At 33.9% G+C, this 25,930-nt stretch overlaps 1 protein-coding gene across 3 annotated transcripts in view; it reads right to left on the bottom strand.

Annotated features, from left to right (window-relative positions):
• Window positions 1-25,930, bottom strand: part of FAM135A (family with sequence similarity 135 member A) — a 110,746-nt gene that overhangs the window by 64,291 nt on the left and 20,525 nt on the right. For all 3 annotated transcript variants that reach the window (XM_063096358.1, XM_063096357.1, XM_063096359.1), the window contains exon 6: window positions 13,965-14,044. In XM_063096358.1, coding sequence (XP_062952428.1) covers window positions 13,965-14,044 — 80 coding nt within the window. The remainder of the gene's footprint in view (window positions 1-13,964; window positions 14,045-25,930) is intronic.

Raw genomic sequence — 25,930 nt, 5'->3', positions numbered from 1 at the left:
TGTATACGTGTATGTACTCATTAGCACTGTCCACTCAAAGGGCCTAGGAGCAGTGCAACCCCACAACTTTGTTTTCTAGTACTATCCTCCACTAAAAAGAACCAGGGCTTTGCAGAAATGGCTGATTCCAGGGCTGGGACAGAGACAAGACTGTACCATCTTTTCATACCAGAAAGTAAGGAAGTGCTGAGATAATGTGGGGACACAACAAAAGGACACAGAAGCTAGCTTGAAGAGGCTACCCCAGGATATATCTGGAATGAGCTGAACATCAAAATAAATTATGACAGTGATGGATTAACACTTATTGAATACACCAAAATTCATATGTCCATACCGATATAAAAAAATATGAATGAGAAAATCAGAAGTTTGATAAAGAACAATATATTTATTGACTGCAAAGGTAAAAAGAATAACTTTGCAGTGAAAAAGCCTGACAAAAGAGTACCTTAATCAAATGATCTGAGTTAAGATAATCAAGAATGGGACAAATAGAAATCATGCGTCATCTAGAATGTAAAGAGAAGGATGTACAGAGAAGAACACAGCATCACTTCTGGGATATAACTGTTAGACGCATAACCTCAATCTAACCATGAGGAAATCATAGACCAAGGCAAACTGGAGGACCTTCTATATAATAACAGGCTTGCAGTCTTTAGAAGTGTCAGGGTCATTAAAGTCAATTAAAGACTAAGGAACTGATGCAGAATGAAGACTAAAGAAATATAATGACTAATTACAATGCATGATTCTGAACTGGATCATTTCACTATAAAGGCCTCTTTACTGGGATAACCAGCAAAACTTGAGTGTGTCTGAGGATAACCTGGTAATAACGTATCAATACTAATTTCTTGATTTTAATGATCATATTGGGGTTATGTTGGAGAATATTCTTCTTTGGAAGAAATACACCCCTAAGTATTTGAGAAGATGGAGCATCAGGTTGGCAAATTACTATTAGATAATTCAAGAAAAAGGTTGTTTACTCCTGTAAGTTTGAGATGTTTCAAAATACACATTTTAAGGGAAACCAAGTAGATCAGAAACTCAACTTCTGATTATTTCAGAGAAGAGATGAGAACAAGTGATTTTCTTCAATAGAAAGTACATTTTGTTTAAAGCACCCAGATAATGTGAAATGAGAATCCACTGCCTCAAGAAGCAAAGGTTTCCCTACTGCTCTTTCCTGACAATGCTGCTTCTTTCTCAAGTGGGAGCTGTTTCCTCCTCTCTTATACTCCTTCCACTACCAGATCAGGAGATCTTTGTTCCTCACTGATGCTTTCAGATATTCTCTGCCTCTTCTGTAAAACCACCTCTGACACCAACTTTGAATCTCATGTGATCAGATAGTACAGCGACACTCACCACCTCGCTCATTTTTGCAGTCTCTACAAACCGCTGGAAACTCATTCTTGAAGGCTTTTTTTCCTAATTCGAGGTCACTTTCTCCAAAACTACTTTAGCCATCACTTTTGGTGGATTCCATAGCTATGTAGGTAAATCTTCCAATCCTTGACCTCCTAGGTTAGGTTCTTTTCCTCCTTTCAAGTGTTCTTGCCCTCTAGCCCTCCTCAGTCCTACTGTCATTCCCTAGACTTAGGCATTACCAATGACTGCAATCCTTCTGTAATTTCAATTTCAATCCACTTCTCTCATACCTCCATCTCTCTTTTCAGCTCACTCATTCCCTCTAATACCACAAGCTCGACAATCCTTTGACTCCACTTAGGAGTTGATTCCACAAATCGTACTCCTTTTCATTATCCCTCTACTTTCTCTCAAGTCCTCACTTTCCTTCCTACCCTACTTAAATTCTATGATCTATCATTATCACACTCTTGCTTACATCCTGTTAAGGATACATACTACTCTTGCTTTGTCATATTGACTTAAATAAATCCCAACCTTGATAAATCCAGCTTTTTGCTAATTCATATGTGTGCCCACAAGCTCAAAGTGCCTGGGTAAGAATATACAACTATTCTGACTGGTTATACTTTAAATTCATGAACACTAACCTCAATGGACACTTAGTGCCGTCTAGCAATCATACTATATTTCCTGAATCCATTTTCTCCCCACATTCCTAGATGACTATTTCATAAACTATTTTCTTGTCTTAAACCTAGTCTTCAGTCTCACTGATAACTTTGGTTCTTATTTCATGAGAAAGTAAAAATAATCAGAGAATTTCTATAAACTCCACTACTGCTTTTACCTGTAGATGCAGCTGGACAAACTCCCTATTCCTCTGCTGCCCTTTTTGGCAAAATTCCTCAAGTTTTTCGTATTTGGTGTCTCTAATTCATCTCCTACTCTTTCTTCAGCCCATTTTGTGATAGCCAGCTTCCAACATGGCCGCCAATGATTCTCACTTCCTGCTATTCATACCCTTGCATAATCTCCTTCTACAAAGTACCAGGGTTGATCTGTGTGAATATGGCAGAAATAATCTGTGTGAATACAGCAGAAGTAATGTCATGATTTGTGTCAATACAGCGGAAGTAATTGACTGCAACCTCACAAGAGACCCTGAGCCAGAGGCATGCAGCTAAATTCCTGACACATAGAAACTGTCAGATAATGTTTGTTGTTTTAAACTAAGTTGTGGAGTAAATTTTTACAGAGCAATAATTAATTCACTCTCCAACTAGACTTTGACCCATGTAACTGCTCTTCGATCAAGACCACTAATGACTTCTGCTTTGCTAAATCCAATGGTCAATTCCCAGACCTCATCTTACTTAACTTATAATCAGCATCTCACATAGTTACACATTCCCTCATTCTTGAAATACTTCTTCAATTTGACTTTCTGGACATCACACTCTTCTGGTTTTATTCCTACTTCATAGGCCACCCCTTTCTAGACTTTTTTGGCTGTTTTTTTTTTCCCTATCAAGAAGCAGCATAGTGCAGTGGTTAGGAACAAAGACTTTGGAACCAGACTGACTGGGTCTAAATCCTGGCTCTGCCACTTACTAGATCTGTGATCTTTATTAATTCTTCTTTCTTCCAAGCCTCACATCCAATTCTTCAGCAACCCCATTTTTATTGACTCTACCAACAAAACATAACCAATATTTATTGAGTGCTAGAAATGCTCTAACAGAATAAAAGACTGTCCTTAGGAAAACCCTAAAAGGGATTCTAACATCAGGTAAGGAATTGTATACAAAATAAATGATTCTAAGTTGCTTTGGAATGACTAGCAATAACCTAGTCAGTGAAAGTTGCCCATATCCTCAATATACATCAATCTTTAAAGCATTTAAAAAAGACATACCAATGACTTACAAATAATAATCTTCTCCTTAATTTTAATCTCAAAACAGGAGCAAGGGGCAAACCAGATGTGCAACTTCCTTCCCAGTCATTCACTCACTCATCCAATCAACAAATATTTACTGAATTCCTATTATGTGGCAGGTACTTTCTAGGTGTTGGTGATACACAGTAAAATGAAAGGAATAAAAATTTATGACCTCATAGAGCTTACATTCAAATGGGAGTGGTAATAGAGAATAAAAATAATAAAGTAAATCATACAGTGTGTTTAAAAGTAATAAGTGCTATGGAGAAAAATAAAGGAGAGAGGGATGAGAAAGACAGCAATTTTAAACAGAAAAGTCAGGCAATTCTTTCTTGAGAAGGTGACCTATCGGCAAAGAACAGAATAGATTCCTGTTCTTTTCCCTATTACGTATCACTAGGTTGCTGCCCGCCTTCACCCTAGCAGAAGTCTGGAGGTTTATTTCCTGGAGAGGATAAAATCACAACCCTCTGAACTGAAAGTCACCTGGCAAAACTGAGACCATGAGTACGTGAGCTCCTAAGCATATTGAATACTAAACAGGCTTTCAGTGTCTGTGCTCACAAGATGTAAGAAACATGAGAAACCACGGAGGAGAATTTTCAACAATACATACAGTAAAATCTTAGATTCTCCACAGTTCTTGACATGGGAAATCTGACCAACTCAATGAAAAATATCTATAGATGCTGACTCCAAAGCTTCCCTAGCAAATGGCTCACCATCACCCTAAAGTGAAGCTCAAAGAGACAAGTCCCATGTATGGAGAACTTCCAATCAGCCTCCTTTCAATCAGGTTTAGACAACTGAGGAATATCTGACATATAAAGAAAGCTTTTAATTTGTCAGAGGCTAAAACAAGGAGGGAAAAAAGCAACTTGCATAGAAAAATAAAATTTAAATAAAAGAACAACACTCTATTGGTATTTTTCTTAGAGAAGATATTGCATTCACAAAATAAGAAAATGTTGCTGTAACAATGGGACACTCAGAGAACAAAAGAGCACTTACTTGGATTTTAAAAGAAAGAGAAGGGATGAGAGGTACAGAGGGAGATATAGTAGAAGAAAAGAGAAAGAGAAAGAGGAAGAAGAAAAAAAGAGAAAAGCACAAAAGCAAAAAGCTCAAAAAAGGGGTTAAAAATAGAGTTGAGGAGATATCGCATTAAGTAGAACAAAAAGAATAATGAGAAAAAAACTGTAAATTAAGAGAAGCAGTAAAGACAATCCATCATCCAAATGACAGAAGTTCCAAAAAGAAAAAAAAAAAAACAAAAACAGATTGAAGATAATCATGAACAAAATAAGAAATGTCCCGGAACTGAAAGATATATGTATCCAGACTAAACGGGTCCTGTAGGTACTTAAAGACCCAAGACACATCATTATGTGCCATCAGAACACTAGAGACAAAGAGGATATTCTACAAGATTCATGAAAAGGGGGAAAAGGTCACATATAAAGGATTAGGAATCAGAATGGTTTTGGAACTCTCAACAGCAATGCTGCAAACCAAAAAACAAAGAAGCACTATTTTAAAAATCCTGAAGGAAAAAGATTTCTAACCTTGAATTCTATATAGATGGTCCCCGACTTACAATGGTGTGACTTAATGTTTTTTCAACTTTACAACAGTGCAAAAGTGATACACATTTGTTAGAAACTGTACCTTGAATTTTGATCTTTTCCTGGGCCAGCAGTATGTATTACAATACTCTTTTTTGACTCTGGGCAGTGGTAGTGAGCTCCAGCTCCCAGTCTGCCACACGATCACAAGTGATACTATACTCTACAATGAACTGTATTCAATAAGTTACATAACATACTTAACACTTTATTATAAAATAGGCTTTGTGTTAGATTATTTTGCCCAACTATAGGCTAATGTTAAGTGTTCTGAGAACATTTAAGGTAGGCTAGGCTAAGCCATGATGTCCAGTAGGTTAACGTGTATTAAATCTATTTTCAACTTACATTTTCAATTTATGAGGGGTTTATCACAACGTAACCCCATCGTAAGTCGAGAAGCATCTGTACTTTCAAATAAGTGTGAAGGGTAGAATAAAGATATTTTTATTTAGACATTGAAGGTTTCAAAATATGTATTTCCGTGCCACTTTTCTCAACAAGTTATCTGGAGAACAGGCTCCACTAAATTGAGAGAGTAAACCAAGAGAGAAGAAAAATAAATGTTACAAAACAAGAGATTCAGCACTGAAGAGAGACAAAGGGAATCTATAGGAAGACAGTGAAGAAAGATCCCAAATAGATCTTCTTCCTTAGATATAAAGGGTGACCAACATAGATTGGTTTAGTATGCCTAAAAAAAGATATATTGAGGTCTGACTTCTGAAAGATCCCTGCTGCCATAGTATAACCTTTTAACCCAAGGAGAGATCAAAAGTTTGGCCAGATCCTTTTCAGTACTTGGCTTGTTTGAGGGTGTAGAAATGAAGTTTCTACCCTATCATTAAGATCATCTGAGGACTTTTCATCTCACAGAAGTTTTCTGCTTTGACCTGCTCCTGAGAGTTTGAGGAAGGCCATGGTAAGTTTAGATGCAAATCAGCATACTCCATGATAAACATCTAATACTTTATCAAATAACAACATTGCCGGAAGGCCCAAAGGTGGTGTGCTTTTAACTTTTACACAATCCACTCTTGATTCTGCCTACTAACTTCCTCAAAGGGGATCTTAAAACTTTTCAGGTATACAGAGGCATATTATAACCCAGAGAATCTGTTCAGCTTTTCATCTGGGAGTCTTCTTTTAATAGTAGTGATATCGCAGCTTTCTTACACAACTGGGTTTGTGCTTGCTGCTGTTTTTCCAAACTAAACCAGACATTTCCTTGGGATACAATCATAGGTGACAAAACTTTAAAGAAAGCAAAAGAATGATTAACACAAAAGTCAACAGAGGCACACCGTAGGATTTAAAGGTACTAATAATGTTTTATTTCTTAAATGACGAATTGAGTACCTGGGTGTTCATTTTATTATTTAATAAAATAATGTGCTATACAATCTTCAAAAAATGTGATACATTTCACAATAAAAGTTATATATTTATTGTACAGTTACTCTGTGCCATGCATTATTCTAAGGAAAGTGAAACAAACCAAACCAAACAAACCACTTTCTGACCTCATTTAATTCGGTAAATTACACCTGTGCGAAGTGTTAGAGGATACAACGTTATGGCATCTCATAATATGGGGTGAACCTAGCCTGTGGAGCCAGGCTCCACAGGCTTTGTTGACAAGAGTGTCAAATGAAGATTAAAAAAAAGAAAAGCATTTCAGGAGAAAGGAATAAAAATTTCTTGAAGACAACGTCCATGTCTCATATATTTCTTACTTTATATAGTATTTTTTTACTGAAAAATAATTGATTATACATACTTGTAGGGTACAGAGTTGACCAACAGTATTTGCGTACAATATATGATGATCAAATCAGGATAGCTGGCATATCTGTTATTATAAAATGTACTCATTCTTATGTCTATTAACCAATTTCTCCATGACTCCTCCTTTCCTCTCCCTCTTTCTCCCACCTAATAACCATAGTTCTGTTCTCTCCTTCTGAAGGTTCAACGTATTATTCTATTCGTTGTTTGTTTATTTTAAAAACCCCACTTATGAGTGGGGAAATATACAGTATTATGAACATGGTCAGCACTAATGGATGTGGAGAAACTGGAACCCTTGTGTACTGTTGGTGAAGATGTAAAATAGTGTAGCCACTACGGAAAACAGTATGGAGATTCCTCAAAAAATTAAATTTAGAATTACCATATGATCCAGCAATCCCACTTCTGGGTATTTATCCAAGAGAATCAAAAGCAGGATCTTAAAAAAAAAAACACTTCTATGTTCATTGAAGCATTATTCACAATAGCCAAGAGGTGGATACAACCTAAATGTCTGTCTATGCATGAATGAATAAAGACAATGTGTGGTACATACAATGAAATATTATTCAGCTGTAAAAAAGGAAATCCTGTCATATACTATAATATGGATGAAACTGAAGGACATTATGTTAAACGGAATAAGCAAATCACGGAAGGGCAAATACTGCATTATTCCACTTAAATGAGGTCTCTAAAGTAGTCAAACTCATAGAAGCAGAAAGTTGGATGGTGGTTACTAGGGGCTGGAGAGGGAGGGGGAAATGAGGAGCTACTGTTCCATGGTATAGAGTTTCAGTTACATAAGATGAGAAAGTTCTAGAAATCTGCTGTACAATGATGTGCATATAGTTAACAATATTGTACTGTACACTTAAAACTTTGTTAAGAGTGTAGATTTTATATTGTGGTTTTTACCACAAAAAAATAAAAATAAAAAAAAAAGAGTGCTTTACTCTGGCGTGTTAATACCCTAGGACAATCTATTTAGAGAAAAGCCCTAAGGTTTTTGGCCTAAGGTAAATAGTAATCTTCCAGATATTCTGCACTTCAGGCTAGGGTGCCTAAGGATCACAGCTGACCCGACTACAGGCCTTTAATTTATCCCTGTTCTCAGGCCCATCTCTCACTTCCCATCATCTGCTGTACCTGCCTGACTTCAAGCTTGAAATCCCTCAGAGTTGGGGGGAAGGAGAAGGAGAGATGTCCCAGAAGGTAGTTCAGCTCCCACTTCCACTTCTGTTTTCTGATCTTCAAAAACTTATTAAAATATTTTTTTTTTCCTTTTTTGTACTTCTATATTGCTATTGCCAAAGGGTCTTGAAAACAAGAAGACCCAAATATGTATATATTCAAGTTTATTGTCTTAAATCTGAAACTCTCCTTGTTTTTTAATATTTGCTAGATGATAACACCTCCATAAGGTTAGGAACCACATTTATCTTTTTAATGGCTTTAATTTAGAACTGAGCATTATGTCTTACACATAATAGGCACTCAAAAAGTATTTTTTGAATAAACTTTCATATAACTACTTATTTATGCCCTATTTCCTTGTTCAGAGGACTCTTTTCAATTTGCCTATCAGTTATCTCCTAACACAAACATTCAAATCTACACTTTTAGAGACTTGTGATAGAGGCCTACAAACACTTATATTAAGTGAAGATAATGTATATTTTATTCTTATCATGGTCTTTCTGTATTTCCATTTCCTTCTGTTAAACTGCTAGCACTGGTATCTCATTTATTTTGTGAACAAGTGAGCATTCACTCAACAACAATTTATTAAGTCTCTAAAGTATTGAAAACTAAGAGATAACATAAATAAGAACTCTGCTTGTTTTTCCGAGTTCCCAGTCTACTTTAGATAGAAACATTCAAGCAGTACAACGTGATAATCTTTTAACTCCCTATTTCAGCAGGCTAAAGCAAATGACAATGTAATTATCACTACTCTTAAGTCAGGTAAAAAGACATTGGCAATGACAGAAGGAAGCTGTCAAACCTGGGGAAAGCAAAATGGAGGCTTATATTACCAAGTGCACTTAACTTTCATAATCTATGTAGTTTATTGAAATCTCTAATTTTATGGTGAGTTTTCCATTCATGGCTGTTGAGATTATTCAGATACTGGTAACAGTAATGGATTAGTGACATAATATGAGTTGTTTCTAGCTATTTCCTTAAGCTTTCCTCATTTTTTAAAAGCACCTTAAGGATCTTGATGCTTGACTGCTTTAGCAGAATTCCATTTCTGAGAAAAACTTTTAAGATAGATGGTAAGAGCTAAAAAATATATATGGAAAGTGCTATGACAGCATGGCAGAGGAAACCTCTAAATGCCAAGGGGAGTTATCTACAGCTTTAAAAAGGAGGTAATAAAGAGGGGAGAGCATACACAAAGTACGAGGTAAATCAGAACCCATCAAATTGAGAAACCGCAAGTAGTTCCACAGAATCCACAGGGAGAATGATGGGAAATAAAATTAGACATGTAGCTTAGGGTCAAATCATGAAAAACATTAACAATTCAGCAGAACTATCCCAACATTTCAGTGGCTCTCAAAGGAAGATCCGGAAAAGCTGGTGGCTGGGCAAGGCTTAAGAGACAACTAATAGGGCAGAAAGTGCTAGCAGCACTTCAAAATATTTGAAGCTTTATTACAAGTAGCCAATTTACTACTGCCAAGACAAAGCAACCCAGATTGATCAAAAAAGAAATTTCCAGTTATCTGTATTTGAGCAGGGTTTTTCCTAAGGCCATTTCTCTATCCTTGATCAACCTGGGTTGATTTCTTGTTAGTCCAAATGCTTATCTAGTTGTAAAGCTTTTATCAAAATAGAAAATATACTTTTTAGTAGTAAGATCTTCCCCAACCATATCAATCAGCTATCCTGCTCTCAAGTAAGGCTAATACTTAAAAACTAAGAACGGAAAGCCATATAGATGGCTCCTTCTTCACAGACTGATTTCCTTAAATCAAGCTGGTTCTGAGATTCTAGAGTCTATCTCATTTCAGCTTTTTAACACAATTTAGGACAGAAAGGGAGGGCAAGACAAAGAGGGGAACCATTATTTATTGAGCACTGTACTAGGCCTCTTCATATAATTTTTCTAATTTAATTTTTACAAACACACTTTGAGACAGGGATTATTCCCATTTCGCTGATTAGGAAGGAAAAGCTCAGAGAAACAATAATTTGCTTAAGACCATATAACTAGTGAGTGGCAGAACAAAACTTGAAACTAATCACAACCAAATTCTAACATTTTCTACAAATTAAGCCAGTTTTATAAGCACAGAAATGCAAGCCCAGGAATGTAGATTTCCTTGTTATGTTTATAAATTCAGGGGTGTTTTGTGAGGTCTCTTCATTTCTTCAGTTCTCCCTTCTTGCACTTGGTCATCCCATCTCAGAAATTATTTTATTGGTTTTTAAAAAAATATTAAATTTACTCATTAACATAAGATGTTATCTTATGTACTGAATTACTATGCTGCATAACAGAAATTATATAAATCATAGGAAAAAATGTCAAATTAACTTTGTTAAAAGTTTCAGTTATTTACAACACTAAAGCAGCATGACAAATGTGTCAAAACCTGACTGCTTCCCATTCTTTCTAATATCTCTAGAAGCCCAATAATACTTTACATTATAGCCATTTAAAGTTTACTAAGTACTTTCATTTATTTAATGCACAACAACATTGTGAAGCAGGCAGTACATTTCATAGATGAGAAAATGAAGCTCAGAAAGGATAAGTGAATTATCCCAAGTAGCATAAAAAGGGTCCTGATTCCAACTCACTACTTTGTTAACTATATCAGAGCCACATCTCAAATTAAGTCTCTAAAATACATCTCTCTCTCTCTCTCTCTCTCTCTCTCTATATATATATATATATAAGTGACCCAGATCAATATCAAAATAACTAGATCTGCCTTAACTATCTTCCTAGAAAGTTAAGATCCTCTTTCTTTATGTTGAATAGCCATTTCAATTCCATAAACCTTTCCCTCTTCTGTCACCATAAAAATGTAGATGCTGTTGTACAGAAAGCACGGAAGATTTAACTACAGATACAAAACGAAACATGAATGTTAACAATCTTGATAATGTAAAAGAAAGGACATATCATCTAACAGAGGTTGGAAGGCAGAGGGAGAGAAAATTTGAAGAAAGAGGTAAGAATGCTTATATCCTTATTACAAAATGAGGGGTCTTTCAAAACCACTGAAATAGAAAATGAAGCTTTAAATATGTATATTATTTGAAGCTACAGAGATCCAGAAAGATGTGATAATAACTGTCTTTTTAAAAAGTAGACGAAGAGAGAAAGTTGTGTAAATAAGATAAATTGTGTTTTATCATAACAGAAGTCCATTGACAATGTCTATATAGAGGTCACAATAAGGACTAGAGAAATAGTTAAAAGTGGTTGCACCTAGAGGATGAGCTATGGTTTTCATTACAAGTCTTTCTGGACTAACTGATCTTTTAACCATTTGCCTATATTACATGGATCAAATTTTTTCCAGAAAGAAAGGACAGTTGGATATTTAAAAAGTTTCACTAATACCATCATAACTAGATATGGAAAGCTGTTATTTAAACTTTTCACGGAAATTGTACATAACATTTCAAATTAGGACCAGCTTCCTAGAACCAGCAAATGAATTTTCTGTTGTAAAAGTCTATGAATGCTTTCTTACTAATTTTCAACAGCTCTGTAAATACACATTGTCTTTCATGACTGATGTTATTCCAGATGACAGCTATTTCCTGACCCAAACCTCATACTGTCAGCATAATCTTGTGCTGGAAATAATTTCATCTAATTCCAATGCCACAGAATCTGCCCTATTGTAACTCATAGACAAAATAATTACTTTTGCTTCTTTCCCTACAAGCTTTCCAGAAATACAAGTATACAAAAGGTAGAGAAATTATGGTAAAATACAAGTGCTGGAAGGAAAAGGTATTGAGTTGAAGTACAAATCAAAGTTAAAAGAAAGATAGGGTATTTAATAAAAAGCATAAAGAAAATCTAAGCCTTTAGAGGAAAAAAGGAATTTTTAAAGAACAGAAGTAAAAGAGAATTAACACAAAGGATAAAGGAAAACAATCCTATATAAAGATATTTATGGTATCAAGGATGAGACTAGAAATCAATGATACGTACTTATCAAAAAAGAGCTAAATACACAGGAGCAATTTCTGGAGGCAGAAAATTTCTGGAAGGGTACCTTTTCCTAAAAAATTTACTAATATTAAAAAGATACATACTCCAGGAACTCCTTAATACTATTTAAAAATGACACAAACCTTGAGGGAAGGATATAGAGGACAGAAACAATATCTCAAAGACTGCAATAATAATAGCCTTTATAAATAGTAAATAGGCTACCTTTTGTGCTCTTTTTATTGAAATTGCTGGTAAGGAAACTCATTTAGACATAAGAACATTATTTTGGATGTAAGCAACACCTGTGAGCCTCTATTAAGTAACCATACTCCCATCAACTACTATCCTCTATACTTTTCATATTAATTTAACATTTAACATGATAGAGGCTATTCTGAGTACACTGGCAGCAAATAACCAATACCTTATCAGATTTACCTTATCATAGAGGTATCCAGAGGATGAAACAAGATTCAAAAGCTGTGGGACACTACACACATACACAAAAGGCAATTATGTTGGGAATGGTGTTGGGCAGGGGAAAAACAGCACATCTCAATTTGTTCAGGGTCCCTTTATTTGTAAAGGTCTGCAGATATCTTTGCATACCACAAATAAGAAAAACAAGATATCCTAATTTAGAGAATTAAAAATAAAACACATCCATACAACATTTGGAATAAAAAAGATCTTGAGAAGCCATATTTGGTAACTTATTTCCAACATGACAGATAAAAGTTTGCTACTTTGAAAATGAGTGAGAAAAAAGTGTGAGAGATTTTTCTTCTGTTCAAAACCCAGTTCTTGTGTTTGCTATTTTAGCAGTTGTAATTTAACTAAAAAGTATGCAATCTCTTAAAAATTTTCTGGTATAATGCTATAAAAATACATAAACACAAAAAAAGAAGTATAAAGACATTAGTATAAAGCAAATAATTTTCAATGAAACATACATACCAACCAAATTAAATACTGTGACATTTAATTCTATCCTCTACAGCAACCTAAGTATTTAACTGACAAAATTTTGCTTTCAAATGATAGATCTGTCCACCAATCATTACTTCTGTTGGCTACTGAATCTGACATCCATAATCTTTCTTGGAATTTCTTTCTAACACCAAGCATGGCTAAAATTTCCAGTTCTCTGAAGTAGTTATTTAGAATATGAGAAAAACAAGGTAGAAACAATTCTCTGGATGATACAGAAAGATGCTAAATAATAAAATTAATGATCAGAAGTGTTTCATTTTTAATAAAGAATTTTTTAATCTCTTAAATATAAAATCTATTTGTCCAGAAAAGTAGTAATGAAAGGATGAAGAAATCATAACTAACAAGAAGCCATTTCAGTTTGATACAAGTAAGACTACATAGTAACTGAAATGAGAAATGAGAAAGTAAGTAAATTTTTGCTTCTGTCACACTTCCTTTTAGTGTTTAAATCAATTATCTGCCAAGAATTTAAAACTGATCTGTTTTTTTTCTATTTTGTACCATTTCCCCATTTTTCTTTCTAGAATTCTTATCTCTCTTTGCCCATTTGATAGAATTTTTCTGGGTTAAGTTCACAAAACAGTCTCACGTCCAAACATTTAAAAAGCAACGTTATTTCATTAATTCCACATTAAAATGAACCAAAATATGTTTTAAAAGTGAACCTGAGTGCAGATTATTAATTCAATCTCAAAAGATAACTCTCAGTTCCTCATATGAGGAAAACTTCAGCTGCCAAGAGTTAATGTTCATAGGATTGACTTTATTTCCCTCCAAATTTCATGGTAACAAAGAAGAAACTGATTCTTTCATGTGCTCATTCTCATCATAAGAAATCTAAGAGACAGGGTATCTTTCATCAAGCTTGTTTCACTGAGACCACAAATATATTTCTTATAAGGGTATCATAATAAAGTTCTTTGGTATCTTATATTTGTAATGAAAAAAATATTAATGAAAAGTTATTATTGACCATTATAACGCTGCTTCATATTTTTTTTTTTTTTTAACTTGAAAATATTCCTTGGCTTACCTGTTGCATGTAACAAACTAGCTTCTACTCTGTGGGGAATTCTTGGTGGAATTTTCATAGATGCCCGAATCTGGTAAAAACTAAAGCAAAATAGACAAAGAAGTCATTTCAAAACATTTAAAAATATGCAATGCCCCAACTTCTACTTTTGTGTATGTTTTAAAATAATATAGTAGGTCTAATTATTTCCAGTCCCACATACCAAATATTAACATGGCACAAGATCCAAAGGGAAACCCAGCATGTATAAAAATGAATGAAAGAAACAGACGCAATATATGCAGTATTTTTTACTTTACATGAGAGAACATGATAGCAATCTGTGGAACTAGACAGGTATCTAAGGGTTTCATTGTTTAATTTGGTTTATTCATTTTTTTCTTTTAAAAAAGAATGAAAAGCAAATTACACACAATTTTGAGAAAACAGAATTAAATATAAATGGTTTTAAAATTGGCTTCATACTATGAAAAAGTAGACATATATTTGGTTTAAAGAATTCAATTTTGTTCAAGTTAAGATCTATATGTTTATATGCTTTTACTTGCTTATTTTTTCTTAAAAATTTTTTAATATATATTTTAAAAAATCTACTAGTCACTAGTAATAACTTTAAATTTTAAAAATTACAAGGTAAAAATATAATATGGCTGTGTTTTAACATTATTTTACGCTAAATTTGTGTATATAATGGAGGATACACACATCTATACACACACATACACTACTGTCAAAACCTAAAACAACATTATAAATCAGGGATAAGTTTAGATGAATACTGGGGAGCTGGATATTTAATGTTTATTTTTCTTTAATAATCTCCTAAAGAGTAGCCTAGATTATATTATTAAATTTGAAAATAATACAAAGATTTTATATATATCTATATGTATAAAAATACATACATACACACATATATATATTTATTATTATTTCTAGGAAGGTATCATCCTGGAGAGGATATATGGTCAGATCACAAAGGCAGAATTAATGAAGAGTGAATGAAAGGGTAGTTGATTAAATTTAGAACAGTTAAAGTCACAATGGGACCTTAAAGGGCACGGCAAAACTCCATAGAGATAGATGGGGTTTGTTGAGATTAAGATGAGGTCTGCTTGAAAACGTGAGATAACTGAGAACAAAAATCAAAGTAGAATCAGCTGGAACCTTGGAACCAAAGGACAGCAAAGTTTTCTCGGATGTCTCCAACTTCCATGTTGAGAATTTTCACTAAAAATTAAGTGAAATATTGCTATTTTTAAATATATTGGAATACAACATAAAAGCTTATTAAGAATAAAGTGACAGATGTTTCATTTTAAACTTCTTTCAAAGTTTAAGACTTTTATAATTAGACCAACTTATAGGGACCATGTCTTATTCATAAGTGTATTCATCCTAATGTAACAATTTACACACAGTTAAGTGTCGGGCTTTAAAAACTAACGCCATCTTAAGCGGCGCCATTATGGGCCCACAAGGGCGTATTAATGTGGCAGCCTAAGACAGCGCCAGGAGGAAGTAGGGTGGGGGTGTCTGCGGGAACCTTGCCTTAGCCCTTATTGGCCAAATACGCGCTTCTGTGCTCAAGGTTGCAATAGCTAGGCATTGAGACAGGATGCATGCTCTCTTGACCTTTAAGCTGATAAGATTATGTAAAAAACCTTCCTTCCCCATTTGTCTTTAAAAGCAAGTGCTTGTGTGGTAATAAACGGAACTGCTCCCCACCGCGTCTGAGTGTCCTTTAAAACTGGGCTGGTTGGGGCCGGCGGTGTGCTCACCTCTCTTCACAGCTCTCTTCCTCTGTCTCCTTCCAAAGAGGACAGGAGGGAAAGAGGAATCCGGGCCATTTGCTCGCCCACCAAAGAACGAGGCCAGGGGCTGTTCGGGTCTGCCAGCGGAGGACCCGACAGTTAAGTGCTCTATATGTGCTGAATTCAGAGACATTTAAACAAAACTCTAGATTTATCTAACGTCGTTTTCCATAGAAATAGAAAATACAATCCTAAAATTCATATGGAATCACAAAAGACCCCACACGGCCAAAGCTATCTTGAGCAAAAAGGACAAAGCTGGAGGCATCATATTTCCTAATTTCAAAATATATCACAAAGCTATTGTAATCGATGCAGCATGGTAATGGCATAAAAACAGATACATCAACCAACAGAACAGGATACAAAGCCCAGAAACAAACCCATGCATTTATGGTCAGTTGATTTTTGACAAAAGTGCCAGAAACACATGGGAAAAGGACAGTTTCTTCAATAAATGGTGATGACAAAATTGGATATCTACATGCAGAAGAATGAAACGGGACCCCGACTCAAATGGATTAAAGACTTAAATGTAAGACCTGAAACTGTAAAACTACTGGAAGAAAACATAGGAGAAAAGCTTCATAACACCAGTCAGGGTAATGATTTCTTGATATGACCCCAAAAGCACAGGGAACAAAAACATATACAGACAAATGGGATTATATCAAACTAAAAAGCTTCTGCACTGCAGAGGAAACAATTAACAGAGTGAAGAAATAAACCAGAGACTAGAAGAAAAATATTTGTAAGCTAGACATCTGACAAAGGGCTAGTATCCAAAATATATAAGGATCTCAAACAACTCAACAGCAAGAAAACAAATAACCCAATTAAAAAATGGGCAAAGGACCTGAACAGACATTTTTCAAAACAAGGCATATGAATAGCTAACAGATACATGAAAATATGCTCAACATCTCTATTTATCAGAGAAATACAAATTAAAATCACATGGAGAATCACCTCACATCGTTAGAATGGCCACTACCAAAAAGACATCAACAAAAAAGATAAGTGTTGGTAAGAATGTAGAGAAAAGGGAACAACTGTACACTATTGGTGGGAATGTAAATTAATACAGCCATTATGAGAAAGAAAACAGAGATTCTCAAAAAACTAAAAATAAAGTTACCATATGATCTAGCAATCCCACTATTGGGTATATATCCAAAGGAAGTGAAAGCAGTATGTTGAAGAGGTATCTGCACTTCCACGTACAACTGCAGCATTATTCACAACAGCTAAGACACAGAAGCAATCTAAGTGTCCATCAACGGATGAATGGATAAAAAAATATGTGGTATATATTCACAATGGAATACTCTGCAGCATTAAAAAAGAAGAAAATTCTATCTTTTGCAACAACATAGATGAACCTGGAGGACATTATGTTAAGTGAAATAAGCAAAGCACAGAAGGACAAATACTGCATGATCTCATATGTGGAATCTAAAAATGTTGAACTCATAGAAGTAAATAGTAGAATGGTGGCTACCAGAGGCTGAGGCGTACAGGGAGTGGGGGAGGATAGGAGAAATATTGGTTAGAGGGTACAAAGTTTAAAGACAGAAAGAATAAGTTTTAGTGACCTATTGCACAGCATGGTGACCACAGTTAATAATAATGTATATCTCAAAATTGCTAAAAGGATTTTAAATGTTCTTACCACACAAAAAAATAAGTAGGTGAGGTGATGTTAATTAGCTTGATTTAATTATTCTACAATACATACATATATCAAAACATCACATTGTACACTATAAATATATACAATTATTTTTTATCAAAATTTTTTTAAAATATGAAAAGACAGCCACTTCTGTGTTAAAATGTATTAGGGTAAACCCATTAGATAGTAACCACTTTGAGGGAAGAAACCATACCTAAATACACCATATCAAGGATCAACAAACTTTCTTAAAGGGCTTGATAATGAATACTTTTTAAAAAAATTTTCTGGGCCGTCCAGTCTCTATCGTGACTACTCAATCTTACTGCTAAGCAAAAGCAGCCAAAGACAAAGTAAATAAATGGCTGGATGTGGCCTAGTGGCAGGCCAGATTTCATTCAAGGGTTGTAGTTTTCTGACCTCTGTTTATGTATTCCCACAATTAGCATCATGATGCACTATAGTAGCATCTCACCTGATATTATATGAAAAACATGTCTTTAGTTAAAGAATATGGACACTATGGATCACTAGATTTGCTTCTCACTTACTTTTCCTGGTAATAATTATGATTTTCAAATAGAAATTAGTAGCAGGATAAAAAATAGTAAAGAAAGTAAAATGCTTTTAGAACAGCCTATCTCAAAGTGTGTCCCATGATCACTCTTTCTACAGAATGTTATTAGAGATTATATGTTAATAAAGTGTTCCATGTTAAAATTTTTAAAAAGTTATACATTCATTGTATACTACTAGAATGTCACACAGTAACTTAAAACTCCCTGAAGACCATTTATTCATCACTTATTGGAAACCTGCCTAGGTGAGAGCCACTGGATTAGTCACTAGAGATACAAAAAACAAAAAAGACAAAAACACTAAAAGCAAATGCACACATTATTTGAAATAAAGCTCATTTTTCATTTAATATTTCTTAAAGCAATCTATTACTATAAATACATTTTAATTAAAATTAGTGGTATTTTAAAGATAAAATTTTTTTAGTAAGAAAACTTTAAAATGTGCATGTTAATTATTTTTTAAAAGAAAATATCAAGAGATGATATAATTTAAAAATTAGAGGATAAAACATTTCACCATTTTAAGGACCACTGAAGGCTAATTTATTCAGAACAACCTCTTGCTAAAAACAACTAAAACTGTCAGATAAAGTATAAAAATATATCTCAATTACTGAAGAACTAACAAGATAGAATTATTCACCCAAATTTAAGAGAAAGCAAAATACAGTGAGGCAGGTAAAGCAATGAAGCTGCTTTTGTCTTGAGAGCATTTGCTGATCTATTCTGGCAAACCTTAATTTTGGTTTTTAAAACCTGGCTAATATTCTTGTATACAGAGGGAATCTAAAAATCGAGAGATATAGACCAATTAATCAATAGAGGAAAAAGAAAAAAAGAGGTGTGTATAAATAGTTAGAAAAAGAAATGCAAATAGCTTTTAAATATAAGGAAAAATGTTCAACTTCACTTCCAATTTTAAAAACTATGAATTACAACTATAAGAAGATATCCTTTATCTGACTGATAGAAAGAAATCCAAGTCTGACAAAATACTATGCTGGCAAGGCTGTGGGCAAACTGGAATTCTCCAACTTTTCTGATAAGAATGAAAAATGGTGCAACCTCATGTGAAGAGTAATAAACAGCAAGAACACATATTTACCATTTGACTCAGAATTCCATTTTTAAGACTATCCCAAAGATACTCTGGTAAAACTATTAAATGAGGTATGCCTATTCTTTGCAGCATTAACTGCAATAGCAAAATGCAAGAAAAAAAATGTCCATCAATAGGGGACTGGTCGAATAAACTTCAGCACAACCATATAATGGTATACCATGCAGTTGTAAAAAGGAATGTGAAATATCTCTACATACTGTAAAGGAGTGACCTCTAAGATATATTTCTAACCAACAAAAGCAAGGTACAGAGAGTATGTGCACTATGGTACTTTTGTGTAAGAAGGAAGGGTATGACTATGTATTTATTTGCCTATATTTTCAAAAGAAAAAGTGGAAGGATATACTAAAAACTGATAAAAATAAAATGGTTAAAATACAATGAAATGTGAAAGAAGGAATAGGGAAAAAATAAGATCTAAATATACTGTATTTTATTTTATTATTATTATTATTTTGTCTTTTTTGTGACCGGTAAGGGGATCACAACCCTAGGCTTGGTGTCGCCCGCACCGCACTCAGCCAGTGAGCGCACTGGCCATCCCTATATAGGATCCGAACCCGTGGCGCAATTGCCGCTGCGCTCCCAGCGCCGCACTCTCCGGAGTGAGCCACAGGGTCGGCCCTAAATATACTGTATTTTAGAGTTTTGATTTTGAAACCATATAATTTTTACATAAAAAATAATGATTCTAGGTAATATGTTTTTTTCATTATTCTATTGGTTTTCTATTACAAAATCAAACTAATTTAAAAAAGGAAAAAACGAGAGCACACCTGGGGTCCTATGCTGAGGGCCAGCCCCCTCTGCCCAGATGCAGGCAAGAAGGTCCTACCCAGGATCCTACCCAGGGTCCTAGGCAGGAGTCCAGGGCAGCATCCCCTGCTCAGAGACAGGCAAGAAGCTTGAGCCACGCTGAAAACACCACTTCCTTATGGGTGGCCCATCTCAGCCACCGTCACAGACATGGCTGCTGCAAAAGGGGCTTGAAAACACAGCAGTAGCCACAGCTACTGTGCAGGCAGCCTGCCAGACACATGACTGCAGTGACACAAGGAGAGTCACCAAGCAGAGACCAGAAAAAAAAAAGGATGTCTCTTTCTTCAAAGCCCACTCCAGCATAATAGAAAAAGGAATTGCTCTACCATGCCCTTGCTTTATTTCTGATTTTAGTAAATTCTGTCTTCTCTCTTTTTTCTTGGTCAGTCTAGATAAAGGTCTGCAAATTTTGTGGACAATTCAAAGAATCAAAAAAAAAAAAAAAAAAAGGACTATTAAGCAGTCTACAAAGCACTATTGATGTAAATATTTTAATCAAACATTAACTTTACATAATTCTTTTAGGGTATAGTAGTCTTTATACATATTGTGTAACTTGTTAAATATGTAACTTTCATTCATTTTCTTTGACAGACTTTGTTGAGAGATTGAAATCAAGCTCAAAACTCATTCGCAATAAATAAATAAATTAATACATTGGAAAAAGCAATCCCTAAACAACACTAAAACAAATGGACTTAACGAACATTACTTGATTGCAATTCCACAGAGAATTATTTCAAGTGATTTTTAGAACCCAGGATTTTGAATGCCTGTTCTGAATGGGGATATATCTTAGCAATAAAAGAACCGCAAAGAAATTTTAAACAACGTTTATGGTCTTGTTGGAGGTAATGTTGTTACTACTATTTTGAAACTCTTACACAGATATATCTGCATATACATATAAATAAAACAAATAATGATCTATGTTGCTAGGAACTAAGATTTTCAGTGTAATTGAAAAAAGATATAAAACCAAATAAATAAAATCCTTGTAACCTTACATTAGAATTCGAAATTTCAGTATAAATTCATGATGTATTTTTCTCATAAAAATGTATTTGCTAGCTCTGTCACCTAAGACGACCTAGAAGCACTGACCCAATAAAAATGTGTAGCTTTAGCACATATATTGTAATTTCTAAATTCTATTTCCCAATAAAAGAAACCAGGGCTCCTTGGCTTATTCCAGGTCTGGAGCCAGGAATGTACAAGAGTCTGGAACAGCTAGTCAGAGTAGAAAACAAGGAAGCTATCAAACACTACTTGGATTTTTCCATGGAAAGTTCACAAAAACCAATGTGAAGGGTTGCCTCTAAATATCAGAAAGAATAATGATGTAATATTATCATCAAATATGTTGAAATTTGAGTTCATATTGATATTAAATAAAAACTGACTATACTTGAAAAATGGTAGGGCAACAATGCAATATTCTGAAAACAATAAGGAGAAAAAATATTTATTATGCCCTTTCTATAAAACTGTATTTCACAGTAACCAAATGGTAAATGAGGCAAAATTCTTCTTCAAAGAATTCCAGCTAAAAAATGACAGAATTAGAATATCACCATTTTGTAACCCCTAGTAAAATAATGACTCTGGGAAGACTGTCAATGGGTACCGTCAATTAAGTGATGGGGGATTTTATAATGGGTCCATTGGGTTGATAACACCTGAATCCATCTTACCACAAAAAAAGAGACAGCCAGACATTATATGTCAGCCAGCTGCTGTAATGAGAAGTAGTACACAGCACTAAAATTTGATTAAACACGTAGATTAAAAACAACAATTATAAAGTTCAAAACATCTAAAAGACATTAACCAAATACAACTGTAAATTTTTGTTGTATATTGATTGACTCAAACAAATTTATTAGATGACCAAGGGAATGTGAACACTGGATTATATGATATCAAGAAATTATTTTTTAAATTTCCTTAAGTGCAATAATGATTTTGCTGATATTACAAAAACAAAAGTCCTTATCTGTTAGAGATACATACTGAAAAACAGTTCGGGGAATGGTAATAGGTAAAATTTGGAAGAAAAAAACCTTGATAATTGTTGAGGCTAGGTGATAGGTGTTATGTATGTTTACTATACTTTTGTATATTTGAAACTTTTCATTAAAGAAACAAAAAGTGGACCCAGATTGATACTGCACTATGGACCTGGCAGAAGCAAAAGCAAATACCATCTTGAAGAATAAGGTAAAAAATATTGGTAGAGATCAGAGAGTGAAATGAAGAGGTACAGTGGGGGGGGGGGGGGGGGACGACATACACAGTACAAAATATAAAATAATGAATGTAGACACAAATATATCAATAAATACATCAACTATAAATGGACCAAATGCTCCAGTTAAAAGACAAAGAGTGCTCTAGAAAATGAAAAAGATAAATCCTATTACATGTTGTTTACAACACACAAATCTAAAATACAAGGAAAGAGAAAGCCTGAAAGTAAAAGAATTCGATAAGGTATATTTTGCAAATATTAACCAAAACAAAGCTGAGGTCACAATATTAGACAAAATAGAGTTTAAAGCAAAAAGCATTACTAGAGTATAAGCAAGGTCTTTTCATAACGATAAAAGTTCAAATCACTAACAAAGTATATTAAATTTGTGGACATCTGTTCTTAAAATATAGGATATGTTTGTTATAAACAGAAAATTATTGGACTTAGAGTCTGAAAGTCTGCCACTCAACAGAAAAAATGAAAACTAATTTAGTTTTATGGTCACAATAGTTCTGAATGTTTATATCTGTCACCTTATTCTATATTTTCTGTTTCTGATACAGCTTGCTTTTCCCATTCCTCCCTTTGCTATGTTGACTGGCTGTCTTCTTTCTACAGGTTTTTGTTGTTGCTGTTTTTGCAATAACCATATATAATCTCTTATTTTCCTAGAGGATAAATAAAATTTTTTCAAAAACATTAGCATATAGTTATAAATATTTACAGAAAAAATTAAAATCTTTTTGTTTGCCTTTTATGAAAGATAAGGAATATAACAATTCCCCCTCCATCATTCTCCTATTCCATGTTTTATTAATAAATCTGGAGAAATAAACCAACTCGCTAATCTTTTCAAAATAAAAATTGTTTTTCAAAAAGCCTAATGTTTAGTTTTGTAAATATATTTACTATTTTGACTTATTTCTATAATTTTAACATATTTTAAAGCAAATTTTCTACTATAACTTCCCTAATTTTGAGTTCCAACCTTTTACTCCCTCTTACTGTTCTGGAACATATCACAAGTAATTTTATTCAGAAACAGTAAATAGAAAGCATGTTTTCTGAGACTGCATTTTCTCAGAATATCTTCCTACTGTTGACAAAAAGACAGAATACTTTGGTCACTACATCTTTCCTGCAAAGTTCTGAAGATGCTGTTTCATTATTGCAGGATCTTTAGTAATGTTAAGAAAAAGTTTGAGAGCAGACTATTTCTTGGTAGGAAAAATTTTTAAAAACTGGATAATTACAGAATTCTTTAATTTTTGATATATAAACTTTTTACCTCAAAATGTTAACTTTTAAAATCCATTCCTAATTTTGCCAAGAAAACGACAAGCCCAATTACTGTTTCGAACAAAAAAAAGGTCTTTATTAAGATAAGGTATAATGTTATTGTTTGATTATTATCTAGCCAAATGTATTAGTTATCTCTTTGAGCACCTCTTGTTTATTTAAGGTGGAACTCTAAGATTCATACAGATAGTCCCTGGGTTCAGTAATATTTGATTCATAAGTAAATTATCCTTACACAAGTTGTTTCATAAATTACATGCTTAAATTACAGAGATGCAGAAAATTCTGTATTAATATGGAAACAAAGTATTGTATAGGTTGTTAATGAATATACAAATTCCTAAGTCTCATCTTTCTCTTCCCATTGGGGTTTGCCTTGCATTTAAGTCATGTCATTTATGTTTTGGTTTTCATGTAGACATTTCTCCTAACACACTGTCCTTTAATGGAAAGGTTTCCTTCTAGTTAACTGATAACATTAAGTAATACTAAATTTTATTCTGTAGATTTTTCTTCCCACAGCTCTTAATTTGATCTCCTCTACTTATTCATACTTTGAAAACAGATGTGTTCAAGGCCAGATTGTTGGATTACCTAATTACTTAATGGCTCCATCACTGACTGTTATGATCCATTATTATAATCCCTGAAAGGATGCAAACACCCTTTCTCACCAAGGTCAGAGAATGGCACAAATAAAGATAAAATGAGTTTCCAGTTTTGAGAACAAAAAGGGTAAGAACACACATTGGCAATTATGATCATCACAACTGTTTTTTCCATACCTGCAAATACTAACTTGTAAAAGCTTCTAGGGAAGTACAACTCACTAGCCCCTTGAATCTAATACCCTTGAACTCCATCTGTAAAACGCTGATTCAGGCTAAATGTAGACCTGTACCGAGGAACAAATTAAAAAATGAGGTAAGGGCTAGCTAGGGTTAGCACACAATGAGAGAAATATTTATGTTCTAACAATTGATGTAAATTGTGAGAAAATGAATTGCTCTGTATACAGACTGGCTGATTCCTATAGTTTAGAAACATTAATGTCTTACACAGAAGTTTCAGTTCTTATATTTTACTGAAGACACTTAGACAATTTTACATAGTTTTCAAGGCCTTAAAGAAACCTTGAGGCAGTTTCTTGTGAGCTCCAATGACCACTACTTAATCAGAAGTCTTCAATTCATGAACTTTAAGAATATGACATATACATGACATTACAGACAAGGGATCATTTTTCCCAAGGTTGTAATCAATGCCAACAGTATAAAAACTCAGCTGAAATCTTCTGAGTCTTTTAGCTGACAGTCCTTTTTAATCAAACTAGAAATCTTCCATGAGTTTATCCTCAGAACCATAAATAGAAGGGATTTAAGATAATTTTGTTAAAAGCTCTATTGTACAGAATCTGGTTTCTAGGGTTTTTCTAAAAGGATTTAAGCTCCATGGTTTTGTGATGTTACTAAAGTTTAAGAGTACAATTTCTAAATCCATATCCTTGTTCTCCATGTCCAAATCATAATATGTTCTTCGCTTTGTAGTAGTACATTTTTTAGCAAGGAAATGGTGCCAGTACAAGACTAAGAAAAGCAGTAGTAGCTACAGGTATGTAATTAAACTGTTTTATGGTAATCCAGGTATGAAATAAAATAAAAAAGAACAAAGTATTACTTTCAACTTCTGTCCCCAGCACTTCCCTCACTACCTATTTTATTATTAGCAGTATGCTGTATTATTGACTGCCCCAAACATTACCTGGAAACAAATCAAACTGTGGTAATATTTTACTTGCTTTACTAAAGAATATTATAACACTGTCAAAGTTCCCATATCTTCCTAATATTTCAAACACATTACTTAGTCCATTTGCTTCCTTCCAAAATGAATTAAACTCTACTTCATTCTAGCAGCTATTTACTAATATTCTAAAGCTGTACTGCTTAAAATGTGGTACACAGACTGGTGCATCTCTGTGAAATGTATGTTACTAAACTGTGGTAATATCAAAAAGTACACTATTTATATCAGCTGACATTATTTCATAAGAAGACTTTCTTCATGAAGAAAGCATTAGTTTATACTCTGACAAAAGTGCCTCATCTCTTCTTGAACCAGTAACAAAACATATGAAGATGAACTTCTCTGAACAGCACTGACCTAAAGAATTCTAGAAAAGAATGTTCTAATAATTTTGCAATGATCTCCAAAAAGAAGAAAAATTTCCCCCAGTTTAATACCTAACTGAAATTGCTACAGCTTCAATTTAATCCCATTCTCTTATCCTTTAAGTGGATGAAAACAGGCGTTCAAATAGTAATTTTTTCCTATGTATTTAAAGGGAAATATTTTCTCCCCGTTTGGAGCTCTCTTGACAAAAGTATTTTGAATAAAGTCA

The sequence above is a fragment of the Cynocephalus volans genome, chromosome 5 (genome assembly GCF_027409185.1).
Source record: "Cynocephalus volans isolate mCynVol1 chromosome 5, mCynVol1.pri, whole genome shotgun sequence".
NCBI lineage: Eukaryota > Metazoa > Chordata > Mammalia > Dermoptera > Cynocephalidae > Cynocephalus > Cynocephalus volans.
Note: the sequence above shows the minus strand (reverse complement) of the source record. Positions and strands in the feature narration are given on the sequence as shown.